This window comes from Calonectris borealis, chromosome 8, assembly GCF_964195595.1.
Source record: "Calonectris borealis chromosome 8, bCalBor7.hap1.2, whole genome shotgun sequence".
Taxonomy (NCBI): Eukaryota; Metazoa; Chordata; class Aves; order Procellariiformes; family Procellariidae; genus Calonectris; species Calonectris borealis.
In genome coordinates this window covers 28,863,796-28,886,549 of record NC_134319.1, presented here as the reverse complement: position 1 = coordinate 28,886,549, position 22,754 = coordinate 28,863,796, and the positions used below count along the sequence as shown (strand labels likewise).

The following is a 22,754-nucleotide window of genomic DNA, read 5'->3' as shown; positions in this document are numbered from 1 at the left end:
GCACCACGTGGCGCGGGGCGCAGCCGCCGGGGTGACGCCGTGCCCCGCAGCCAGTGAGGGCGCGGGACGTGCCGCCGCCGCCTGCCATTGGCGGCCCCGCGGCGGCGGGGGGCTATAAAGGGGCGGCGGGGGGGCGCGGCGGCGGCGGCGGCGGGCGGGATGGAGGCGGCAGCGGGGGACGCGGCGGCGCTGGGGCAGCGGCTCGCGGCGGGCGGGCAGGGCCACGTGCTGCGCTTCTGGCCCGAGCTGGGCGGCGCGGCCCGCCGGGCGCTGGCGGCGGAGCTGCGCGACATGGACGTGGCCGAGATCAACCGCTTCTTCCGCCGCGCCCGCGGGGCCGGCGGCGGCGGGCCGGCGGCGGCGGGGCTGGACGCGCGGATGGAGCCGGTGCCGCGGGACGTGCTGGGCAGCGCCTCCCGCGACCGCGGGCTGCTGCCGCGCTGGGAGAGCCGCGGTAGGTGTAGGGGGCAGCGGGGCCCGGCGCGGCGCGGTGCCGGCGCGGCGGGCCCCACGCGTGTGTGCTCTCCCGGGCGCAGGGCTGGCGGAGATCGCGGGGAGCCGCGTGGCCGTGCTGCTGCTGGCCGGCGGGCAGGGCACCCGCCTCGGCGTCCCCTACCCCAAGGGCATGTGCGACGTGGGGCTGCCCTCCCGCAAGACCCTCTTCCACCTCCAGGCCCAGCGCCTGCGGCGGCTGCAGCAGCTGGCGGAGGAGCAGCACGGCACCCCCTGCCACATCCCCTGGTGAGCGCCCTGCCCCGGGGCTGGGTGGGCCGCAGCCCCCTGGGGTGGCCTGGGTGGGACAGGGTTCGTGGGGTGGCATTGGCAGGGCCCCGACAGTGTTGGTGGGTCAAGGTCCTGTGGGTTGGCGTGGGCCCCGTTGGTGTCAGCAGGCCAGGGACCCGTGGGTTGGTGCAGACCCCCTTGGTGGCCCAAGGGCCCACAGGTTGGCATAGACCCTCTTGACACCAGTGCCGTTGCTATGGGCATGGCCTGTTGGAGTTAGTGGGTCAAGGCCCAGAGGGTGGCACTGGCAGGTCCCACCTTGTCAGGCTCAACCCCGCGGCCCTTGGGAACGTGTGTCATGTCGCCCGTGGCCCGCCTGCTGCGTGGGACGGCAGCCACGCGAGGCGGGGTCTGGGAGGCGAGGGGCTGCGGTGGTGCTGTGAGCAGGAGGTTGGCGTCATGGTGGGAGCTGGCTGCTGCAGCTGGGTGTCCCCCCTACCGCACAGGGCGTGGTGGGTTTTTGGAGATGCATGTTGCAAGGAGGGGTGAAGCCTTTTGCTGGCTTGCCAAAGAGGTGGGACCACAGCGGGTCAGATCCTTCTAAATGTTTGTGGGGGCAAGAAGTCTGTCCTGGGTGTCACAGGCTGAAGCGATTCCCTATGTTTGGGATGAGGGGTGTGAGACCCTGCCTCTCCTCCCTGCTCATCGGGTCTCTCCTGTGCTGTGACAGGTACATCATGACGAGCGGCCGGACTATGGAGTCTACTAAGGAGTTCTTCCTGAAGCATCGCTATTTTGGCTTGAAGAAGGAAAACGTCATCTTCTTCCAGCAGGGCATGCTGCCCGCCCTGGGGTTTGATGGGAAAATCCTGCTGGAGGAGAAGGGCAAGATTGCTATGGCGCCAGGTCGGTGGCCAGGAGCTGGTGGGAGGGGTGCGCAGGGGCGAGACGCGGGGCTGAGGACAAGCTTTTGGAGCTGGAGCCTGCGTAGAGCAGTCTCGCAGTGTGACGTGGCCCACGGGTGACGCAGGCTGGGAGTTGTCTGTCTTGGCGGGGAGGACCAGGGTGGGGTATGGCTGGGACGGTGACCCTCCACCCTGGCTTCATGGGGAAGGAGGATGAGCGTGGGTGGCTGACGGGGCAGCCGGGTGTTGCTGTGGCCCCAACAGTTTGTTCCCTCCACAGATGGCAACGGGGGCTTGTACCGGGCCCTGGGGACGCACGGCATCATGGACGACATGGAGCGGAGGGGCGTGCAAAGCGTCCACGTCTACTGCGTGGACAACATCCTGGTGAAGGTGGCCGACCCCAGGTTCATCGGGTTCTGCTTGGAGAAGGGAGCGGACTGCGGGGCCAAGGTATGGTTTCAGGGGCAGACAGGCACAGCTTCCCTGGAGCAGGGTGGGGTCTGTCCTGCTCCTTGCCTGGCTTCCCTGACTCCTCACCCTTCCTTCCCTGGCTTGCCGCAGCCAGGAGGGATAGCTAAGCTCAGGGAGCTCGCTGGTGGAGTAGCACATGCTGCCAGAGTCCCACCTGCCCCTCGGGACTGGCATCCCGGGAGATGCAGGGTGTCACTGACCCCTGCCTGGCGCTGCTCCCCTCCTGCCTTGCACGGGGACACGGCACCGACAGCCCTACGGCTCACAGGTCCCCAGTCCCTGGGGCCAAGAGCTGCTGGGGAGCCCTGTTGGGCTGCCCGGTTCCCACCCGGACACTGGGCAGCTGTTGTCCGGGCGGCTGCAGGGAGCATGGGCAGCCGGGATCCCTGCCGCAGGCTGCCAGCTGTCCCCGGCTGTGACGTCCTGGGCACCAGACCAGGACTCGGTGGGTGCAGCTGACTGCTGACGTTGAGCCCAGCCCCGTGTCTCACGGGTAGGATGTTGCACGCCCGAAACTTTACTTAAAGGCTGGATTAACAGCCAAAGGGGCTGTGCGATTGTGTTTGTGTTGGGCTTGGCTCTGGCAAACAGGTGAGAGGGCTTGCTGGCCTTGAAGCTTTTGGAGAGTGAGCTGGGAAAGGGAAAGCAGTTCCTCCTTCTGGCCTGAGTGAGAGAAGGAGGAAATAAACCCCAGCATGCAGAAAGGAGAAAGCCCTGTGTGCCTGCATGCCGCCCTGCCGTGGTGGCAGTGATGGGTAGGAATTTGCTGGGCGGGCCTGTTACAAGAGGGAGGTGTGTGGGGTGCGAGGAAGAGGAGGGAGGTCAGGTGTAGGGGGATGGCTCTGCTGAGCCAGCAGCCTCCTGCTTGTGCGTGGCAAGCTGGCCGTTCACGTGCGGCCTGGGTGCTAAAAATATCCTTGCCCTCTGCCAGCCGCATGTGGGCGCGGAGCCAGATCCTGCCCGCACCCTCTGGGCGTGCCTGACACCCTGTCACCCAGCCCTGCCATCTCGCCCTCCTCTGGTCATTCTCACCAGAAGCTCCTGGGAGGGGAGGGCTCCAGCATCCCTATCCCTGCCTTAACCCCGCTGTCCTGCGCAGGAAAACGCCTCCGTGGGGGCTGCTAGATACAAGGGGGTATAATTGAAGCGCAGGGCTTTAGGGGCCTTTCCCTGATGGTGCTTCTCTTGGGCAGGTGGTGGAGAAGACCAACCCCACGGAGCCGGTCGGTGTGGTGTGCCGAGTGGATGGCGTCTATCAGGTGGTGGAGTACAGCGAGATCTCCCTGGCCACTGCCCAGAAACGGGGCCCAGATGGGCGGCTGCTCTTCAATGCGGGCAACATCGCCAATCACTACTTCACCACCGCCTTCCTCAAAGATGTAGTCAAGTAAGGGCCTGCCGGGGTGCTGCTGGCGTGCCAGAGGAGCCCCGGTGCCGAGTGGAGCCGGCTGCCTGCGCCTTGCTTTCTGCTGGTTGAGCTCCAGCTGCTTGCAGGCGTGCTGGGATGAGTCTGGTGGGGTCTGGCCCCTGTCCCTGCATGCGTGGCCTGACCCCCACTCTCTGCGCAGTCCCTTCCTTGAGATGAGGTTTCCCCCGGCCGTCGCTGGCCGCTGGTGCCAGGGCGCAGGCGTGCGGGGCCGTCCTCTCCTGACTGTCATGGGGATGAGCAGCCCGTGCCTCGGGGCCGCTGGGGGTCAGGGCAGAGTGGCCGTCCTGCCGCAGCAGTGCCTGAGCCGGGGGGCTGGAGATGTGCCTTGCTCGGGCGAGTGACAGCTCTTTCTTGGCCCATTGTAGCACTTACGAACCACGGCTGCAGCACCACGTAGCTGAGAAGAAGATCCCACACGTGGACATCGCTACAGGGCAGCTGATCCAACCTGAGAAGCCCAACGGGATCAAGATGGAAAAGTTTGTCTTCGACATCTTCCAGTTTTCTAAGTACGCCCTTTTCTCTCTGCGGGGAGCAGGCTGCTGGCTCTCGTTTGGGCAGCTCTGAGCCTCTGGGGGATGGCGGGGCTGCGCCCACTGGTGGTGCCCTGGGGTCAGGACGGGATGCCAGCTCCCATGCTGTTCAGCAGCAGTGGACAATTGTGCCCTGAGATGAGCAGGGACGCGAGCAGCAGGAGGGACAGGCGCTGCGTGCCTCTTGCTTGGCTGAGCCCTGCTCCTGGGCCAGAGGAGCATCTCCTGACCCTGCAGCCCAGGTCCTCCCCTCCCTCCTCCGTGGCTGTGAGGACGGCCCGTAGGTGTGGGCTGTGGCCCTGGCTCAGCCACCCTGCCAGGGGAGAAGCCAAAGCGACAGGGAGCAGCCACGTTTCCCAAACCTGACTCTCCCACGCCCTGTGCCCCCTCAGGAAGTTCGTGGTGTACGAGGTGCTGCGTGAGGACGAGTTTTCTCCCCTGAAGAACGCAGACAGCCAGAATGGCAAGGACAACCCCACCACAGCCCGACACGCCTTGATGTCCCTGCACCACTGCTGGGTTCTCAACGCAGGGGGACACTTCGTGGACGAAAACGGCACACGCATCCCCGCCATCCCTCGGTGAGTTGCTGCTCCTGGCATTCCTGCATCCTTTTTGGGCTGGGTATAAAGCATCGGGCAGTCCCCAATCCTTCTCCATTTCAGTGCTCCTGAAACCAGTGTTGCTGGAGGCACCAGCCGTGGGTCCCTTCTCCCGGGTGGTCTGTGGGGCAGAGCCAGGTGTGGGCCGGGAGGTGGCTGCAGGAGGGGCACTTTCTCGGTCGGCAGGAGCTTTCCTTCTTGATTCAACCCCTGCGAACCGAATCCTGCCGGTCTCCATTGCAAGGTTGCCCGTGCAGGGAGGAGGTGGCTCCCTGAAGCCCAAGCACACCAGCAGATCCATGCAGCAGCCAGGCTGGGGTCGCCGCATCCCTCGACTGAGAGACCTCCCGCTGCCCCTGTTTGGAGAACAGCGAACCCCAGACTTGTTCCGCTCTGTTTTTTCCCCACCCGTGCTAACCCTTGTTTATTCCCATGTAGTGTCACAAACGGAAGGTCAGATGCCACCCCAGCAGATGTCAATGACAAGTAACTATACCGTGCAGCGTGCATGGTGGCGGGGCTGTGCTTAGGTACTAACGGGCTGTAGGCGAAGCAGCGTGCCAGGCTGCGGTCGCTGCGATGGGTGCGCGCTGGTGAGCAGGTGCCCGTAGTGACTAACGGGGCCGGGGGCCGCATGCTGGGAGCGGGGCATGTCTCACTGCAGGACCCCGCGGACGCCGCTTCTCACGGTGGCAGGCGGTAGGCAGCGTCTGCTCCCTCCTGGGCTCCTTTCCGCAGAGGCAGCCGGCGGGGATAACTGGAAGGGGCTTGTGCCGTTGGTACAGATGCCGGGCGGCAGGCAGCCTGCCAATGACCGCACGCAGCCCCAAAGGTCGCCCCGCGGGCGGGATGCTGTTGGGAAACACGCTGGCGTGTCCCTTCGATGACACTCCCCTGTTTGTCACACCACGGCGTAGCACGACCTGGACTGATCCCGGCCGGTCCCGTAGCTGGAGACGGCTGCCGTCTCCCGGTGTCCGCCAGGCGTCCAGGCAGATTAAAAACATTAAGTAAATGTCAAGCAGGCTTTGATGTAGCACGTGCAAATCTCGGCGTAGGCGGCCAGCTGTGCTTTGTGTGACTTCAGCTCTTTAGTTGAAGATCCAGACCGTGACACCAGGGAAAGCCCCTGGGTCAGCGCTTGAAAGTTTACAGAAGTAAACGGGAAAGTTGACAGAAGCGTTAAAGCAACTTCTGTAACAACAGCGTGTTCTGCTGTAGGCACAGGGCACGTCTGTGCGGCTGGGACTTGGCGTTGGTGAGTGCAGATGACTTGCAGACTAAGCAGGCTTGTTGCCTTCCCCCCTCCAGGAGCAGTTGTATCTTCTGGTACTTTCTGGTGGGATAGACCTAGGGTCTCTCTTCTTAATTCAAGACTCCAAGTGCTTTCAGGCTTATAACTAGGCCATCACACTAGTTATGATGTAGGATAAAGGATGCACTTTATCCTACATTTATCCTTCATTGCCAGTTAATGGCAATTCCTTTTTTTTTTTTTTTCCTTGAAATGAATCCGACTCTAAGGCAAGTGCAAGGGCTGGGTTAGGATGGGTGAGTTTTATTTGCTCACAGCTGGGACAGGAGGGGGCTGAGGGAGCGCGTGGCAGCAGGGACGAGCTTCCACCTGGGCGAAGGGAGCGTGGTCACAGATGACGTCCTGCGATGCCTGTCTGGCTGCGGTGGCGAGCGGGTGTGAAGGGGCACCCTGGGGTGCCGCCGTGCCTCATCGGCTCCGCAGGGCTGCACCCCCCCAGCCAAGCTTACACACCGGCTGGATCCAGGGAGCATCCGGGGGGTCCTACAAAGGCTGGTGGCAGCAGGAGCGAGGTCAGGGACCCCACGCGGACCCCTGCCCAGCAGTGCTGCTGCGGCTGTTCTCAGGGCCAGGCTGCGGCGGGCAGCGCTGGCGTGGGTCTGCTGTTGTCCTCACCAGCTCAGGCTCGCGTGCAGAACGGAGGAGCTGAGACAGTTGATCTAAGAGGCAAAGGCAGGAGGAGCAGGCAGTGCCGCAGGGAGGATTTCTAAGCGAGCAGGCAGGCTTACCCTGTGTCCTCAGGTTGTGCTTTAAACAAGGAGCGTGTTTAAAAAAAAAAACCCTGTTGTGACCAGCCGAACAGGAAGGTGCTGTGAGTGCATCTCTCATCACCCCAAGGATGCAGGAGGAGGAGGAAGGGGGGACTAGCTTGCATGCAGCATCAAACACAGCGGGGCTGTGGTCCAGGCTGGGGGCGTAGGCGCTGCTGTAGTTGCACACGTGGGAAGGCACGTAGATCCTCATTAAAGCAGCATCTAAAGCTCTCTTCCCTTTCAGTGGCTGCTGGTGTCTAAACTTTAGCTCGCACCTCTGTGAAGAGCACGCAAGGCTTGATTAACCCAGGGCAGCTCTGCGCTGGCGGGGTCTGCGTGGGCTGGCAGCCACCGGTGCCCCAAAGAGCCGCTGACCTCCTGTGCTGGCGTCTGCGAGATCTCTGGGCCCCATCCGCGTCCCCGGGCGGGATGTGGCTAACCCTCCTGACTTTTTATTTTTCTCTGCAGCCTGAAGGATGCAAACGACCTGCCAATCCAGTGTGAAATTTCTCCCCTCGTCTCCTACGGAGGAGAAGTGAGTACTGGCTCTCCAGAGCTCGGGTGCCCTTGCAGATTAACTAGGCGGGTGGGGAGGCTGGCGGGGCACGTGTGTGAGCCCCGGCCGGGGCGGGGGTAAGCTACCCAAGCGTGACTTGAATTCACTGTGGAGCTTTTTGAGGCAGTGTCCCCCAAGCCGCTAGCACAGGAGGGGACCAAAGCCACCTGTAAGCAGCTCAGCAGGTCAACAGAGCAGATGATGCGTGATGCGTTCCTAACGAGCTGCTTCATCCTCCCGTAGGGTCTGGAAAAGTACGTGAAGGACCGAGAGTTTCGTGCACCTTTGGTTATCGACGAGGACGGGATCCACGAGCTGGTGAAGAATGGGCTGTAGTGGCGGCTCAGTGCCCAAGCCGGGCTGCCCGTCCCGCCTGGCGGGCTGGGAATTCGGACACATGAAGGTTTATAGTTGTAACTGGTAGGGGCTCATCCTGCTCGCTCTGGCCCTGTGCAGAGGAGGATGTAACCCGCTCGGTTCTTGGCATGTTGTACGCTTCTATTTATATTTTAATTTAAAAACCAAACACTTTATGGATTCCCCTGCCACGAAGCACAGCTATGGCGCTGCTCTTTGCACTCCAGGCTGTGGGCATTTATTTTTAAACATGTATATAGTAATAGTCATTGTACATGCAGAGGATTTTTATGGTACGGGGCTGGGGTTAATCTTGAATTTTTATTTTTCTCAAATCTACGTGACTATTTTTTTTAATAGGGTCCTTGTCATTGCCCATGTCCTCCCTTTTGGTCATCCTTTGTACGTTGCACAACTGGAAATGCCCGATTAAACTCTGAGTCCCTCCTGTCTGTCATCTGGTGTAGTTTTAGTGATGGTGGCTTCCTGCAGAGGCTCTACTCATAGAGCAGAGATCCGACTGCGTCACGCCGAGTGCCCCGCTCTGCCCAGCTCAGCAGCAGCTGCTGCCCGGGGGGGTCGCAGGCAGGTCCCCGGGCCCGTGGCACTTGTTTCGTGTCTGGAGGAAGCAGAGGGCTGCGCTTTCCTCTTGAATTTCTGTAAGTGGCAGCAAGCCTTGAGCAGGTAAGAACGGGTGGGTGTGCAACACTGCCGGAGTGCTCGGGGTGACACCAGCCTGGCACGGTGCCCTCCAGCAGCATCACGTGCCATCTGCTTTTCCAGGGAGGGCTCTTTGGCTCCTGCCAGAGCCCACCGCTCCGAAGCGTGGTGTCCCCGTTCCCTTGGGCAGAGGGGCTCTGCTGCCTTCCCTCCTTTTTGGGAGGGGAGATGGTGCTCGACTGGCCCCTCTGCTGCTCCCAAGTCCCGCTGCAGCCCCTGGGGTGGGGTGGCACAGCCACCCACTGCCCTGCAGCTGCCTGGGGAGGGATTTTCCTTTGCAGGGCTGGGAATGGGCCCAAACCGCTCCCCCCAAAAGAAGTTGCAAAGCCCCCCGAGTGCCAAGGTGTCTGTTGGGCACCTCAGGCTCAGCTGAGCACTCGGCTCCCCAGGCAGCGTGCCTGGGCAGCTGGGGCCATGCGGGGGGTCCCGGCCAGTGCCGTGGCTGCCCATGGCTCGCCATGGGCCAGCTGGGCTGTGTGTGGCCGAGGCAGGCTGGCGGCCACGGGTCCCGGGGGAGATGGCCCGGGATGGGGGCCAGAGCGGATGCGAGGAGCCAGTGTGGAGTGCTGCGGGTGGTCTGCACCACCGCCTCCCCCTGCCCACCGGCTCTGCCGGGCCCTGGGAGCAGCCACCGTGGGGAAGGGACATCTCTGCTCCCCGGGGAGCAGGCGGGCTCCCCTGAAGCTGCTCCTCCTGGACATGGGGCAGGCGGCAGCCAGAGCACAGCGTGGCCCACCTTGGGGGGGATGCACGTGGCCCCAGGACCAGCGCCAAGCAGGAACAAGGGGCTGCACGGTGAGCCTGGGGGATCGCTGCTCCAGCTGGCTCCCCGAGCACTGGGAGGGATGGAGGGGAGGTATTTGCTTTGGCTTTTTGGCTCTGTTTGCACACCAACACCTTTGCATTAGTTTCTGGGATAGAGCGACGCGGCGCTGGCCGCCGCTAAGTTATTTGAGCGCCAATTCCAGGTAGCAGGAGGGGAGCGGGGCGGAGCGGAGCCGGCCGGCGCTTGTGCTGGCGTGCACGTAGGGCAGCCTGTGCGCGGGCGAGGGCATCTCCCTGCCAGCTGATCTGGGGCTGCGCGCCAGGGCATGGTGCGGAGCCCTGCAGCGGGCACTGCACTAACCTGCTCCCTGCCTGCTCCTCCCTGCCAGCCCGCAGGCAGCTGTGCTGCTCTGCCTTGCTGCACCCGTGGCTGGGCTGGCACCGCAGCCCCTCCCTGGTGGCAGTGGCGAGGGTCGCCGGCGTCCTGGTGTGGGCAGTGGATGGCTTTCCCTGCCCGTGACTCGGTTGGTTTGTCTAGAGAGCAGACAGGCTAGCGAGGAGGTTGGTTTAGGAGCAAGGCTGCAGCCCTAGGGCTGTGGGGTGCCCTGCGGGACCAGAGTGTTTTTTGGGGGCCGCTGGCCTGCTGCCAGGGGTGCTGCTTCCCTCCCACAGCAGTGTGGGTGCTGGCATAAAATACAGCCAAAACACCAGTCTGAAAAAAAGTTGCTTTTTTTTTTATAAGTGTTTTTTAAATTGCATTTTTAGCTATTGCACAAAAATTAACGTGAGCCGATTATTATTATTTTCTCCCTGCCGCGTTGCGTAGTCGGTGGCCGCAGTGCCAAGCTAGTGCCTGGAAATGATGTAAAACCACGAGCTCGGTGTGCAGCTCGGGGAGCCAGAGCGTCGCTTCCGCGCCACGTGCCAGGGCAGGTCGGCTCTCCGGCCGGTGTCCTGGCCGCATGTGCCCGCGCAGGAGCCCGGCACCCTTCCCACCGGGGGCCCGGAGCGGGGCAGACTGTGCGGGACCCTCTGGGCCAGCAGTGCGGCCTCGTGGAATGCCTCCATCACCCGCATTTTGGGGGTGTCCTGCCTGGCCCCTGCACCCCACAGCGCAGGAGGAGGGTCCCGGACATGCGTGCCATCCCGCAGCCGCAGGGGCGAGTGCTGGAAAGCAAAACGCTGCCTATTGCTTTAAGTTCCCTCACTGGCCACGGGGATTTTTTTTTTTATTTTTTTCTCTCGCGCTATGAATGGGTTTTGCTGTAAATTATAGCTTTGCACACATTCCCCTGGGCCGAGGAAAATAACCTCTGCCGAAAAGCCAGCCTGGATTGGTGACTGGCTCCCCCTCTCCGCTCCCTAATTGAAACCAAATGTGCAAGATGTAGGATTGTGGGATTTCTGGCCGGCTCCCAGGAATCCGCAGAATGCAAACGCGCTCCCAGAGGCATCTTGCATCAGCCCGGGGAAGTTCGCTCCTCGCCTGGCTCCCCCGGCCCGGGCGAGGGGCGAGGAGCCCGCCCGCCACCGCCTCCCTGCTCCGGTGAGTCGCTCTCGGGCGCATGGGGAGGCGTTTGCCCCCCACCGGCTTTGGGATTTTGGGGGGATGTGGGGTCACCCGTGCTCCACGGCGGAGCCCATGCAGAGGGGCCGGGGTTGCGGGTCTGCTGGGGCAGCAGCAGAGCAGCGTCCCCACCCAGGGAGGTGACATTTGGCCCCTTCTCTCCATTTTTCCCCCCCTGGCTGCCAGCGATCCCCCCGTGCCTTGTGCCAGGCCAGCGCTTCCTGGTGTCCCTCCTCGGCTCCCGCCTGTGTTTCTGTTGGCAGAGCCGGCGGTGGTGCTGGCCAGCCAGAGAGGCCCCGCTGTCCCCAGGGTCCCCCAGCCGGGCACCAGGTCACACTGGGGAGGGGACACAGGGCCACCGGTCTGGTGCTCCTGCGCATCTTGCCCCCCATCCTGGTGCTGGGGACCTGCTTGTGGCTTCCCAGCCCTGCACCGTGGCAGAGCGATGCTGTGCAGCCCTGCACCGTGGCGGGGCGACGCCGTGCACCATGGCACGGCGTCACGGAGGAGGACGACTGCAAGTTTTTGGCTGGCGGGGGTGCTTGCTGGGTGCAGCACCCGCAGGACCATGTCCCCAGCCCCACGGCCATGGGCTGTGCTGCTGGCAGGTCTCTCCGGGGCAGCCGGCAGCCATGGGGACGTGCCAGCCGCAACTCGCACCGTGCACGGCTGCGATGCCCCTGGCTGAGCCAGCCAGCCCGCGGCTGGGGAGGCGCTTGCCGCTGCAGAAAATGGGGCTGCATCCAGGCCAGCGAAGGTCTAAAATGGCATTTTTGGAGGGAAGGGGGACTACGGGTCCCGGCATGCTGCACTGCGCTCCCGCCAAGGCTGCGCGGGCAGGACAGCGTGCTGGGGGCTGTATCGCCAGCTGGGGCGGGGAGTCCCGAACCCCCTTATTGAACACCGCGTGCCTTGGGTCATGGTGCAGGGTCACAGGGAGCCTCTCGCCACTCGGGGACGTTCCTGGCGTGTCCCACCCACCTGCCATCCCAGCAGGAGGGGAGCCCCCGGCCCCATGCGAGGACGGGGGGCTCTGCAACGGGAGCCGTGGCAGACCCGCGACCTGGCGTGCGCAGGGGCTGCGGGCTGCTGCCCTCCACCCCCCTCCCCATGGACGATGCTCCTCCAGTGCCGGCGAGGACGGCGGTGCCCACCTGGGAAGTGGGCTGGGGACTTCACCAGCCAGTGCGGGCTGGGAGCGAGAGAGACCGCTGGGTTTGTCTCTAAACAAATGCGGATTTAATTTTTTTTTCCGCTAATTTTCCCTGGTGATTTCAGTAGAATAGGAAGGGGGGAAATAAAAAGGGGGAAAAAAAGAAAAAAACAGCAGCTGAGGGAAGCTCCCAAGCCCAAGTGACACCAGGGAGGAGCTCCAAAATCTCTCTGCACTAAAAATTTCCAGTGATTGAAAATTTTCAGCAAACATTTTCAGACAAAACGTTGCAAAGCCATCCCTTTTGCAGGGCTGGTGGAACAAAAATGATTTCCAGCTGGGTTGCCAATACTGCTCGGCCGGTTTGACCGCCTGTCCCTTAGCCCCCAGCCTCAGCGCCTGAGCCACCGTCTCCCCGCTGTCCCCCAGCCCCGCTCCCCCGAGGAGCGACGAGCACTTCACAACGGCTGCGTGGGGATAATTTCCCTATATTAGACTAAATGTAAATGTATTCCCTGTGGGAGATTACGGCATCTGGTATCCTGATGCTTCAAGAGTTTACTCAGCCTGAAAGAATAGTGGGGAAAAAATATCCCGTGGATGTTTTTTGGAATGCAGAAGGAAATTGAGATTTTAATGTTGGGGCAACTGGCCATCATCAAACACGGGAGCCTCATGCATGCCTCTCAGCGATGCAGCTGAAATTCCCAGTTGCAGCTGAGTTAGTTGCAACTAACTAAACTTTCCCAGCTGGGAATAGGAAAAAAAAAAAAAAAGCAACTGCATAGGTGCTTTTCCAAAAAAAAATAGAAAAAAAGGGGAGAAAAAATCACCTTAAGTCCAGGTGTTTATTTGTACCTCCTGCAGGGCTCGTGGTGTTTAGCAGAGACCCCCAGGGAACCCAGCAGCGCACTGCTGGGTGCAGAGAGCCTCTAGCAGGGTGTGGGTGGCAGCTCCCCGGGCTTTGCGCTCCCCTTGGGTGCTGGCATGGTCACAGCGAGCCTGCCTCGCTCCTGCCATGCCAAGCCCCGGGTTTGCCAGCGAGCAGGGCCGTATCCAGCACCTCCCAGCTGGGCTCCGCAGGATGGAGGCATCCGCCGTGTGGCAGCTGGTTCAGGGTGGGTTTGGGCTTTCTCTCGGCGGTGGGGACAAGGTTGCGGGTCCCCGCGTGGGGTGGGTGCAGGGACACAATCAGGCACCCACCTGTGGCGTCACTGGTCTTGGGCCAGCTCGGGGACCTGCCAGCCAGTCCCCTGGCACGGCGGGACTCGCCTGGGATTTACCCCAGCACTCAGGTGCAGCCAGGTCCCGTTTGGCCAGGAGCCATGGTCACTTCACCCCCAGGTTAGTAAGTTGTTCCTGCAAAGGTTAATGTGCACGTAAACTAGATTAAAATAGCCTTTTTTAATAAAAAGAGGACTACTCTGCATCCAGTGCCCATGTAAACGGCTGTCCCAGGAGGACAAATGTCCCCTTGGCAAAAAAGGGGAGGGGGAACCTGGAGTGGGGCTGGTGACGTTTAGGGGACGCTGGGTTTCGCCCGGTGTCCCTGGTGCATCCCCCGGCCTGGTGCTGTGCCCCAGGGCACTTCCCAGAGGTGTGGGGGCACAGCAGGAGCTGCTCGGGCTCTGGGGGCTCCTGGCAGCCGAGGGCTAGCCAGGGCGATGGCCGCTGCCCTGCGAAGTGGCTGTGGCGGCAGTGCTGACCCAGATGGCGGGCACGTCCCGGGGCTGGGGCCGGGGGGGATCCCCTCGTGCCACAGGCTGCACCCTGCTCCGAGGAGCCTCGCCAGTACCAGCCCTTTTGCTCCCCTTGCTGCAGCCCAAGCCCCATTGCCAGGACCCCCAGGTCCCCTCCAGCCCCATCCCACCGCTCCCCAGGAGGCAGCGGGTGCAAGCTGGCTCCCATGCCCTCCGTCACACCTTTCTGTGTCACCCTTGTCCCCGAGAACCGCTCTGCCAAGGAGAACTGTCACAATAAACATGCTGTAAATCTCGGGCGATTATCTGCTATTATCTCTCCCGAGCCAGAAGGCAGGGAAACCGCGTGTTGCAACGTGCTATTATTTTGTTATATGACGGGGTTGTGCAACGTCTTGCTTTCAAAGCCATCCGAGGGCGGGTGGCCCAGCCGGAGCCTTTCTGCCCATCGGTGGAGCCGGACGGCGCCGGCCCCGAGCAAAGCCCTGGGATGTTTGTGTGGGTCCCGTGGCCATTTCATGTGGCCAGCTCCAGGGACGCGGCAGGGCCGCGTTACCTGCCTTTGCCAAGGCTGCATCGGCGCAGCACCATGACGCTGTGGCTCCCGAGGGGTGGTGGCAGAAGGGATGGGACACCGGGACCTCTTTGACCACCCTCACAGACATGAGGCTTGGGGCTCTGCTCCTCCTCCGAGGCTGAGGTGGGGACACAGGGTCCTGTCCTTGGCCGGCCACCCCAAGCAGGACGGGCATTCCCGCGCAGCTCAGCTGCCTTGGAGTGACAAGTCCCGGCTCTGTCTCCGCAGGACTGCCGACATGCCAGCCCCCCCCAGACCAGCCCTCCTGCTGCTGCTGCTGCTGCTGCTGCACATCCCACAGGGTGCGAGAGCCCAGGTCAACCCGGGTAAGTGAGATGGGGACCAGGCGGCTGCAGAGGCGCGAGGTGCGTTTCCCTGGGCTGTGCTCCTGCCAGGGCGTCCGAGCTTGGGCTCACGTCATCTCCACCATCACCGTCACTTTCCTGGCACTGGGAGCAGTGTGTGATGGCCCCTCAACCCCTGCCTGCCTGGGACACTCTGCTGTCCTGCACAGGTCTCAGCCACCGCCGGTGTCCCAGAAAGCATCCTCTGCGTGCCATGGGCACCTGTCCTGGCACCGGCGGGCTGCCAGGGCATTGGGGTACAGGCCAAGTGCTGCAGCCGGAGCCCCGGGCTCTGAGTGGGACCATTCTCCAGCAGGGGCTCATTGAGCCCGTTCAGCTTTGAGGCTGCGGCGTGCAGAAGGCAAAGCACCGGGGTATTGTTTGCTGCCGCTGGGATGTGCTTTCTTTGGCGGTTTTGCAGCAAACCAAGGTTGGCTTTAGTAAAGCGGCTTGACTAGGTGCCTGGCTTCTCCTCAGAAACCACAACACTGCACCGGACGTCAGCGAGAGAAGTGTCTTTAAATGGTTGTTTCTGCAGGGCTCAGCCCCCTTCCTGCGCTGCAGGGATGGACACAGAGCCCAGGCTCCTTCGGCGCATCGGGGTTTCCCTGGGGCATCCCTGTGACAAGTCCCTTCAAAGGCTTCTTCCATCCATGGGAAGAGTTTGCTGGGTCTCAAGGAAGCAATCCTGTTTCTTCTGCAGCCATCCAGGGCTGGCAGCTGCGGCTTTGCCTGGCCAGGGTGGTTATTACCTAGGGCAGAGGAGCTGAGCTGGCTCCATGTTCGGCAAGAATTAAATGGGAATTCTGTGGGAGTTGCACCCTGCAGAGCACCACAGATGGGAGAGCTGGAGACAAGAAGAGATGCTCCCCACCGTGCCAGTGCTCATGCTGAAGATGCACCCATCCCTCTGTCGGATGCAGGAGATGGTCCCTGTGGCGCGGGGACCCGGGGACGGGAGCCAGCTGCCGGGCAGCACCGCACGCTGGGACGCGGGCTGCTTGCCAGCGCAGCACCGGGCGAGCCGGAGGCCGTGGGGGCAGGAGGCGGCCCCGGCACCGCATCCTCACCTGGGCCCTGCCGCCTCGGTGCGGGTGTTTGCTCGGGGCGGCGTGCGGAGGGAGCGCTGTGGGATGGAGCCGGCGGCCAGACAGTAAACACGGCCAAACAAGCCGGCCTTTCAGCAGCTCTCTTGGCAGCCGGGCGTGAAAAAATAACTCCTGGGAAGCGGCGTGGATGCGGTGCTGGGGCAGCTGGCTGCCGCTCGGGGACGCAGCCCGCCCGCCACCTCGGGTACTTTTCCACTCGCAGCCGGGGCGGGAGCAGGGCTGGCGATGGGAGCCGTGGGCCAGCGGGGAGGGCGAGCGCCTGCCTTTGTCACTTGTTCCTCCAGGCAGGTGGGGGGAGCAGCGGGGCGGCACGGCCGAGAACAGGTTGCTGCGGGTGGGTTTTTTGGGCGAGTGGCTTCTGGAGCGAGCCCTCTGGGTGCCCCCAGAACGAGCAGCATGGGGACAGCAGTGCCAGCCCACGGGCTCTCCCTCCACCGCAGCTGAAATGCTTGCCAGCAGGGCCGAAGGGATCTGTGGGGCCGGGGACCGGGTGCGTCCAGCAGCCCTTGGAGCGCTGCCTCTTCTTGCTCTCAGCTTCGCTTCGAGCTGGACTGGCATCCATCTCTGGCCAGTGGCCCCATTTGCCCGGGCAGGTGTCTGCCTGTGCAGAACCATCCCGTCGTGCTTCATCCCCTCTCCATAAGCCGGAGGGATGGAGAGTGCTGCTCCTGAGCTGCCTGGGCTGCAGCGCCCGCAGCGCTGTGGATGTGCCCCAGCCCTGGCAGTGCCATGCTGTATTTTGGCACCTATCTCAGCCGGGGAGGTGAGGAGGTGAGGTGCCCACTCAGCACCCCATCGGTCTCGTTGCAGCGGTGTGCCGGTACCCCTTGGGAATGTCGGGCGGGCACATCCCCGACGAGGACATCTCGGCCTCCAGCCAGTGGTCCGAGTCCACAGCCGCCAAGTACGGACGGTGAGTGGGGGACCCTCCCGCGACAGCCACGGCAGGATCTGGGCTGCCACGGAGAGGCAGAAGGGGGGCACGGGGGCCGGCTTCGGCCGCCTGCAAACGGCTCCTCCGCTCTGGGTTCGCAGACTGGACTCGGAGGACGGCGATGGCGCCTGGTGCCCCGAGATCCCGGTGGAGCCCGACGACCTGAAGGAGTTCCTGCAGATCGACCTGCGCGCCCTGCACTTCATCACGCTGGTGGGCACCCAGGGGCGCCACGCCGGGGGCCACGGCAACGAGTTTGCCCCCATGTATAAGATCAACTACAGCCGGGACGGCACCCGCTGGATCTCCTGGAGGAACCGGCACGGGAAGCAGGTGAGAAGGTGGTTGGGGGCTGCGCTGGGAGGAGGGTGGGGGGCTGCACCTGCCCGTCCCCACCACGCTTCTCTCTTCTCCCCAGGTGCTGGAGGGAAACACCAACCCCTACGACATTGTCCTCAAGGACCTGGAGCCGCCTCTCATCGCCCGCTTCGTCCGCTTCATCCCCGTCACCGACCACTCCATGAACGTCTGCCTGCGCGTGGAGCTGTACGGCTGCGTCTGGTTGGGTGGGTGGCACTGTCCTGCGCCCTTCCCCGTGTCCCCAGAGCCCGGCTGTGGGGCTGTCTGTCTGCTGGGGGCTGTCTGTCCCACCGGGGACTGGCAGGGCTCACTGGCAGCGAGGTGTCCAGCACGGGCGGCTACTCACCCTCTGCTCCCCACAGACGGGCTGGTGTCCTACAACGCGCCGGCCGGGCAGCAGCTCGTCCTTCCCGGGGGCACTGTCATCTACCTGAACGACTCGGTGTACGACGGGGCGTTCGGGTACAGGTGAGGACTGGGGGGGGCTTCCGCACAGGGTGGGTGCTGCGCCGGGCAGGGGGGGATGAGCGTTTGCAGGCTGGCATGCTCATCCTCAGCGGAGCAAATACTTGGGGTCTCCCCGAAGCGGGGGACATGGCCAGCTCTGGGAAGGCTGCACATGGTGACGGGGACAGCGTGATGGGGGCAGCAGCCCCAGCCCTTCTTTCTAACTGCACCACACAGTCAGCATCCTGCAGCCCTTTCCAGAGAGAACCTCAAGAAGCACAAAAAAAGCCCTCCCAAATTTCCCAGGGGCTGCAAGGAGCTGCTGGGGGGGGTGCCGGGCACTGGCAGGTTTGTGGCGTTGGCGAGAGTCACGCTCCCTTTCCCCCCTCGCACGCGCCAGCATGACGGAGGGCCTGGGCCAGCTGACGGACGGGGTGTCGGGGCTGGACGACTTCACGCAGACCCACGAGTACCACGTCTGGCCGGGCTACGACTACGTGGGCTGGCGCAACGAGAGCACCGCCGGCGGCTACGTGGAGATCACCTTCGAGTTCGACCGCATCAGGAACTTCACTGCCATGAAGGTCCGCGCACCCCCTGCCCTGTCCCCTGTCCCCTGTCCCCTTCCCCTGCCATGGCCACGCTGACGGGCTGCTCCACAGGTCCACTGCAACAACATGTTCGCCAAAGGGGTGAAGATCTTCAAGGAGGTGCAGTGCTACTTCCGCGCCGACGCCAGCGAGTGGGAGCCCAGCGCCGTCTCCTCGGTGCTGGTGCTGGATGACGTGAACCCCAGCGCCCGCTTCGTCACCGTGCCCCTGCTCCACCGCATGGCCAGCGCCATCAAGTGCCAGTACTACTTTGCCGACGCCTGGATGATGTTCAGCGAGATCACCTTCCAGTCGGGTACCCGCCACCACAAGCCACGGTTCCCAAAGGGACCGGACCCTCCTGAGGGGGGTTTCAAGGAGGGACCGGGGCTGTGGGGCACCCATGCCCCCCACCCTGATGCCCTTCTCTTCTGCCTTGCCAGATGCAGCCATGTACAACAACTCAGTGGCTCCCCCCGAGGCTCCCATGGTGCCCACCACGTACGGTAAGGCATTGAAAAGCCTGTCACCCCGAGCCAGGCAGAGGCTGGAGTCACCTCCCTGTGGGGACATGCTCTGTGGGGGCTCTGTCCCACCCAATGAAGGCTTTCCCCTTGCCCTGGCATGACCGGCTCTTGCTGTCCCCTCCTTCTGCCAGACCCCACACTCAAGGTAGACGACAGCAACACGCGCATCCTGATCGGGTGCCTGGTGGCGATCATCTTCATCCTGGTGGCCATCATCGTCATCATACTGTGGCGGCAGTTCTGGCAGAAGATGCTAGAGAAGGTGGGCAAGGGTGGGGTGGCTGGTGAGGTGCCCCATCGCGGCAGGCTTGTCCCGGGCAGGTTCTCCTGGGAGCTCAGCACGGGGAAAGCAGAGTCCGTGCAGGGGCTGATGCTCCCTTCCCCTCCTGGGGAAGGCTGAGATTTGCAGCCCAAAAAAGGGGATTTAGTTGAGCAGGGCGGTGACTTTGGGACCTGCCTGCTTGTCCATCCTTCTGTCCTGAAGCTGGGCTGGGGAAGAGGAGCCCGAGGGGTTCTCGCTGTAGCCCCCCGGCAGTCACGGAGGTGATGGAGCCAGGCTCTTCTCCCTAGAGGCAGACAATAGAAGCAGGGGACACGAGGTCAAATGCGCCCCAGGGACAGGGCACCAGAGAGGGGGGCTCAGGGCTGGGCATGGCCACGGTGCCATGGAGCACAGGAGACCCCATCCCACCAGTGCTGCGGAGACCCGCCGTCCCAGCTCTCTCCTCCCTCGTCCCTCTCTCGCAGGCGTCACGGAGGATGCTGGATGACGAAATGACTGTCAGCCTCTCCCTGCCCAGTGAATCCAGCATGTTCAACCACAACCGCTCCTCCTCCTCCAGCGAGCAGGAGTCCAGCTCCACCTACGACCGCATATTCCCCCTGGGCCCCGACTATCAGGAGCCCTCCCGCCTGATCCGCAAGCTGCCCGAGTTCACCCCGGGGGAGGAGGACACGGGTGAGAGCCGGGACACCCTGCGTGCTGAGAGGCATCTACCATGCACCGAGCCCAACACTGCCCCTCTGCCCATTCCCAGCTTTTGGCCAAGCTCCAAACATTTTGGCACAGAGGGGTGGGGAGGATGTTGCATGAGCTCCCGCACATCCCGCTCGGGGGTCACACAAAGCCTGTGGCCAAGAGCCATCACCGGTGTCTGCGCCGGGCTGAGCTGTGTCCCCACCACTGTCCTTGGGATGCTCCAGCGTCTCTTCCTTGATGATCCGGAGGTCAGGCTCTGATCCCTGCTCATTTGGCACTTGGGGCTGGGTCGGTGCATTTGTCGGTGATGGGGAAGGAGCGGAGCAGCCTGCGGTGTCTGCAGGAGTCCAGCCATGCCAGGGCAGCGCGCGGGCTCTGGGGAGGATGGGGATGGAGAAGCTGGTGGCTGGAGCACAAGCGGGTACCAGCGAGCCGAGGGTGCTCGGCCCCGGCATGGGGAGGACACCCATGGCAGGGCTGGCCATGCTGTCTCCCCACCAGGCTGCAGCGGCCCCATGAAGCCGTCCCAGGCCAGCGTCCCTGAGGGCGTCCCCCACTACGCCGAGGCCGACATCGTGAACCTGCAGGGCGTAACGGGCGGCAACACCTACTCAGTGCCGGCCCTCACCATGGACCTGCTCTCGGGCAAGGATGTGGCCGTCGAGGAGTTCCCCAGGAAGCTGCTGACCTTCAAGGAGAAGCTGGGAGAAGGCCAGTTTGGGGAGGTCAGTGGGAGCTGGACCTGCTCGGAGCAGGGCTCGGGCAAGGCTCTTCCCGGTTCGCGGGGGCTGAGGGAGACGGTCGGTTGGTGGAGGTAATGGCTGCCTGTTGCCCCCCTCCAGGTTCACCTCTGCGAAGTGGAGGGGATGGAGAAGTTCACGGGCAAGGACTTTACCCTGGAGGGCTTGGATGCCAGCTCCAACCGCCCCGTGCTGGTGGCTGTGAAGATGCTGCGAGCGGATGCCAACAAGAATGCCAGGTACGGGGCCGAGGGGTGCACGTGCCCTGGCATCGCTCCCCCCTGCGCAGAGCCCTCCCAGGAGAACCGGGACACTTGGGAAGTGTCCCCTGCCTCTGGCGGCGGGGCGCTCGGTGCAGCTGTGAGGACCACACGTGTCCTGAGCCATCTGGGGATGCTGGGCTGCCGCGATTCAGGACTCTCGGTCCTCGCTGGTCCTAACCAGCTCCCCAGCACCCCATCTACCACTTGAGTCCACCCCACAGCCGTGCACGGATCAGCCCCAAACTCCTCCTCATGGCCCCCAGTCCCAGGGGAGGGGGCTCCTGGGTCCCCCATGAAGCTTGGGCAGGTGGGTGGCAAATTTGGCCGGTCCGTGCGCGCCTCCGTGCCCCTCTGGGTCTGTCTATCCGATCTGTGTGGTTTCTGTTCCGGAAAGGAATGATTTTCTGAAGGAAATCAAGATCATGTCGCGGCTGAAGGACCCCAACATCATCCGGCTGCTGGCAGTGTGCATCGCGGACGACCCGCTGTGCATGATCACCGAGTACATGGAGAACGGAGACCTCAACCAGTTCCTGTCCCGCCAGCAGGCAGGCAGCCCCCCCGCCAGCCACGCGCCCACCGTCAGGTAGCACCGCCCGGGACGGGCAGGGGCGGGCAGGGCTGCCTGCTCTAGGCACCCTGCCCGGCTGTGGGGCACCCCGCTTGGGGCCATGTACCCCCGGCTGCCGTCCTTCCTGGCGCCTCAGTCCTCCCTTGTCCCCCCCCGGCAGCTACAGCGACCTGCGGTTCATGGCCACCCAGATTGCCTCCGGCATGAAGTACCTCTCCTCCCTCAACTTCGTGCACCGAGACCTGGCCACACGCAACTGCCTGGTGGGGAAGCAGTACACCATCAAGATAGCCGACTTCGGCATGAGCAGGAACCTCTACAGCGGGGACTACTACCGCATCCAGGGGCGGGCGGTGCTCCCCATCCGCTGGATGTCCTGGGAGAGCATCCTGCTGGTACGCAGGGGCTGGGATCCTCTGACGGACACTGGCATGGCTCTGGGGCTTCTCCCAGCCTCTTTTCCTTGGACTGGGGGTGCAGAAGGGACAGGGAAGTCTCTCCTCCCTGGAGCCCAGCTTTGGGGTGAAGCACGCAGAAAGCAGGAGTGGTAGGAGCTTTTTGAGGTGGGATGGGGGGACTATAGTGATCTTTGGTGTCCCAGTGCCCGGCCTTTGAGCAGGATGCTTGACATCCTCTCCTGACCGCGGTCCGACCTGGAAGAGGGAACAGGGTTAGTTTTTGTCTTTGCAGGGAGCTGGGTCCTTACCAAGCCCCAGCTCTCAGAGCAGTTGCTGCAAGCTGGATCTGGAGCTTGGCCCCGGGCAGAGAGCAGGTCTGCAGGACAGAGCCCCCTCTGGGCCCAGATCTGGAAGCTGAAGCATCCAGAAAGAGTTTTGAACCCTGGGCACGTAGGGCTTATGGAGCAGGACAGGGTAATGCCCGTGCCCAACCTTGCTCTGCTCCCTCCGGCCAGGGCAAGTTCACGACGGCCAGTGACGTGTGGGCGTTCGGCGTGACACTGTGGGAGACCTTCACGCTCTGCCGGGAGCAGCCCTACTCCCAGCTGTCCGACGAGCAAGTCATCGAAAACACCGGCGAGTTTTTCCGGGACCAGGGCCGGCAGGTAGGGATGGGACAGGATGGGATGGGACGGGATGGGACAGGACAGGCAGCGGTGTGCCTGGGACACTGGGGGACCTGGGAAAAGGCCTTAAGGTGGCCAGATAAGGAGCTTGGCTATGGGGGAGTTATGGGCAGGAAATCCTCTGGGAAGGAGTCCTGGTGAAGCGCCCGGCCCAGTAAACCCTGTGCTTTACACAGCCCAAGGCACCGCTTGCCCGCTGACCCTGCTCCGGCATTTAGCCAGGCTGGGAGACGTGAGCAGGTGTCCACAGCCCCCCACCGGGGTGTCTGGGGGTCCCCTTGCCCCTGGCACACAGCAGCACAGCCCCCCGCCCCAGTGCATGCAGAAATAGGGCTCCCCAGGAGCAGTTTGCTTTTTGGTTTCCATGGCAGTAACTCTCTCCCTTTGTCATCTTTGTCTTTTGTTTTGAAGACCTACCTTCCCCAGCCTGCACTTTGCCCTGACTCAGTCTATAAGCTAATGCTCAGCTGCTGGAGACGGGACACTAAAGATCGTCCCTCCTTCCAGGACATCCATCGCCTTCTCCAGGAGTCAGCCAGTGAAGAATGACCCTTTGCTCCCCTCCAGCCCAGTCCCCATCCCTCCCCATCCCCAGAGGAGCCCTATACGCAAACCGAAGCCACTTCACTCGGACTTAGAAATAAAACCCGGGCAGCTGGTCTTGTTCTCATTGTACAG

The 22,754-nt window shown here is 63.2% G+C and overlaps 2 protein-coding genes across 3 annotated transcripts; both read left to right on the top strand.

The window, feature by feature from the left end:
* The first annotated feature begins 150 nt into the window (after nucleotides 1-150).
* On the top strand, nucleotides 151-8,098 carry UAP1 (UDP-N-acetylglucosamine pyrophosphorylase 1). 2 transcript variants are annotated; one of them, XM_075156603.1, is made up of 10 exons: nucleotides 151-454; nucleotides 537-741; nucleotides 1,454-1,629; nucleotides 1,909-2,081; nucleotides 3,296-3,489; nucleotides 3,897-4,040; nucleotides 4,457-4,645; nucleotides 5,105-5,152; nucleotides 7,202-7,268; nucleotides 7,533-8,098. In XM_075156603.1, exons 1-10 carry the CDS (start codon nucleotides 160-162, stop codon nucleotides 7,623-7,625), a joined length of 1,584 nt encoding a protein of 527 aa, XP_075012704.1. In that variant the 5' UTR covers nucleotides 151-159; the 3' UTR covers nucleotides 7,626-8,098. The 2 variants fall into 2 exon arrangements, with proteins under 2 accessions (XP_075012704.1, XP_075012703.1); XM_075156602.1 differs by lacking the exon at nucleotides 5,105-5,152 and having other exon boundaries at nucleotides 230-454.
* A 23-nt stretch (nucleotides 8,099-8,121) lies between these two features.
* On the top strand, nucleotides 8,122-22,625 carry DDR2 (discoidin domain receptor tyrosine kinase 2). The gene is made up of 17 exons (XM_075156601.1): nucleotides 8,122-8,330; nucleotides 14,357-14,454; nucleotides 16,392-16,494; nucleotides 16,617-16,848; nucleotides 16,934-17,081; nucleotides 17,238-17,343; nucleotides 17,723-17,906; nucleotides 17,985-18,228; nucleotides 18,356-18,418; nucleotides 18,571-18,701; nucleotides 19,187-19,397; nucleotides 19,920-20,143; nucleotides 20,261-20,397; nucleotides 20,816-21,007; nucleotides 21,153-21,387; nucleotides 21,906-22,055; nucleotides 22,488-22,625. Exons 1-17 carry the CDS (start codon nucleotides 8,122-8,124, stop codon nucleotides 22,623-22,625), a joined length of 2,805 nt encoding a protein of 934 aa, XP_075012702.1.
* Nucleotides 22,626-22,754: the final 129 nt, after the last annotated feature.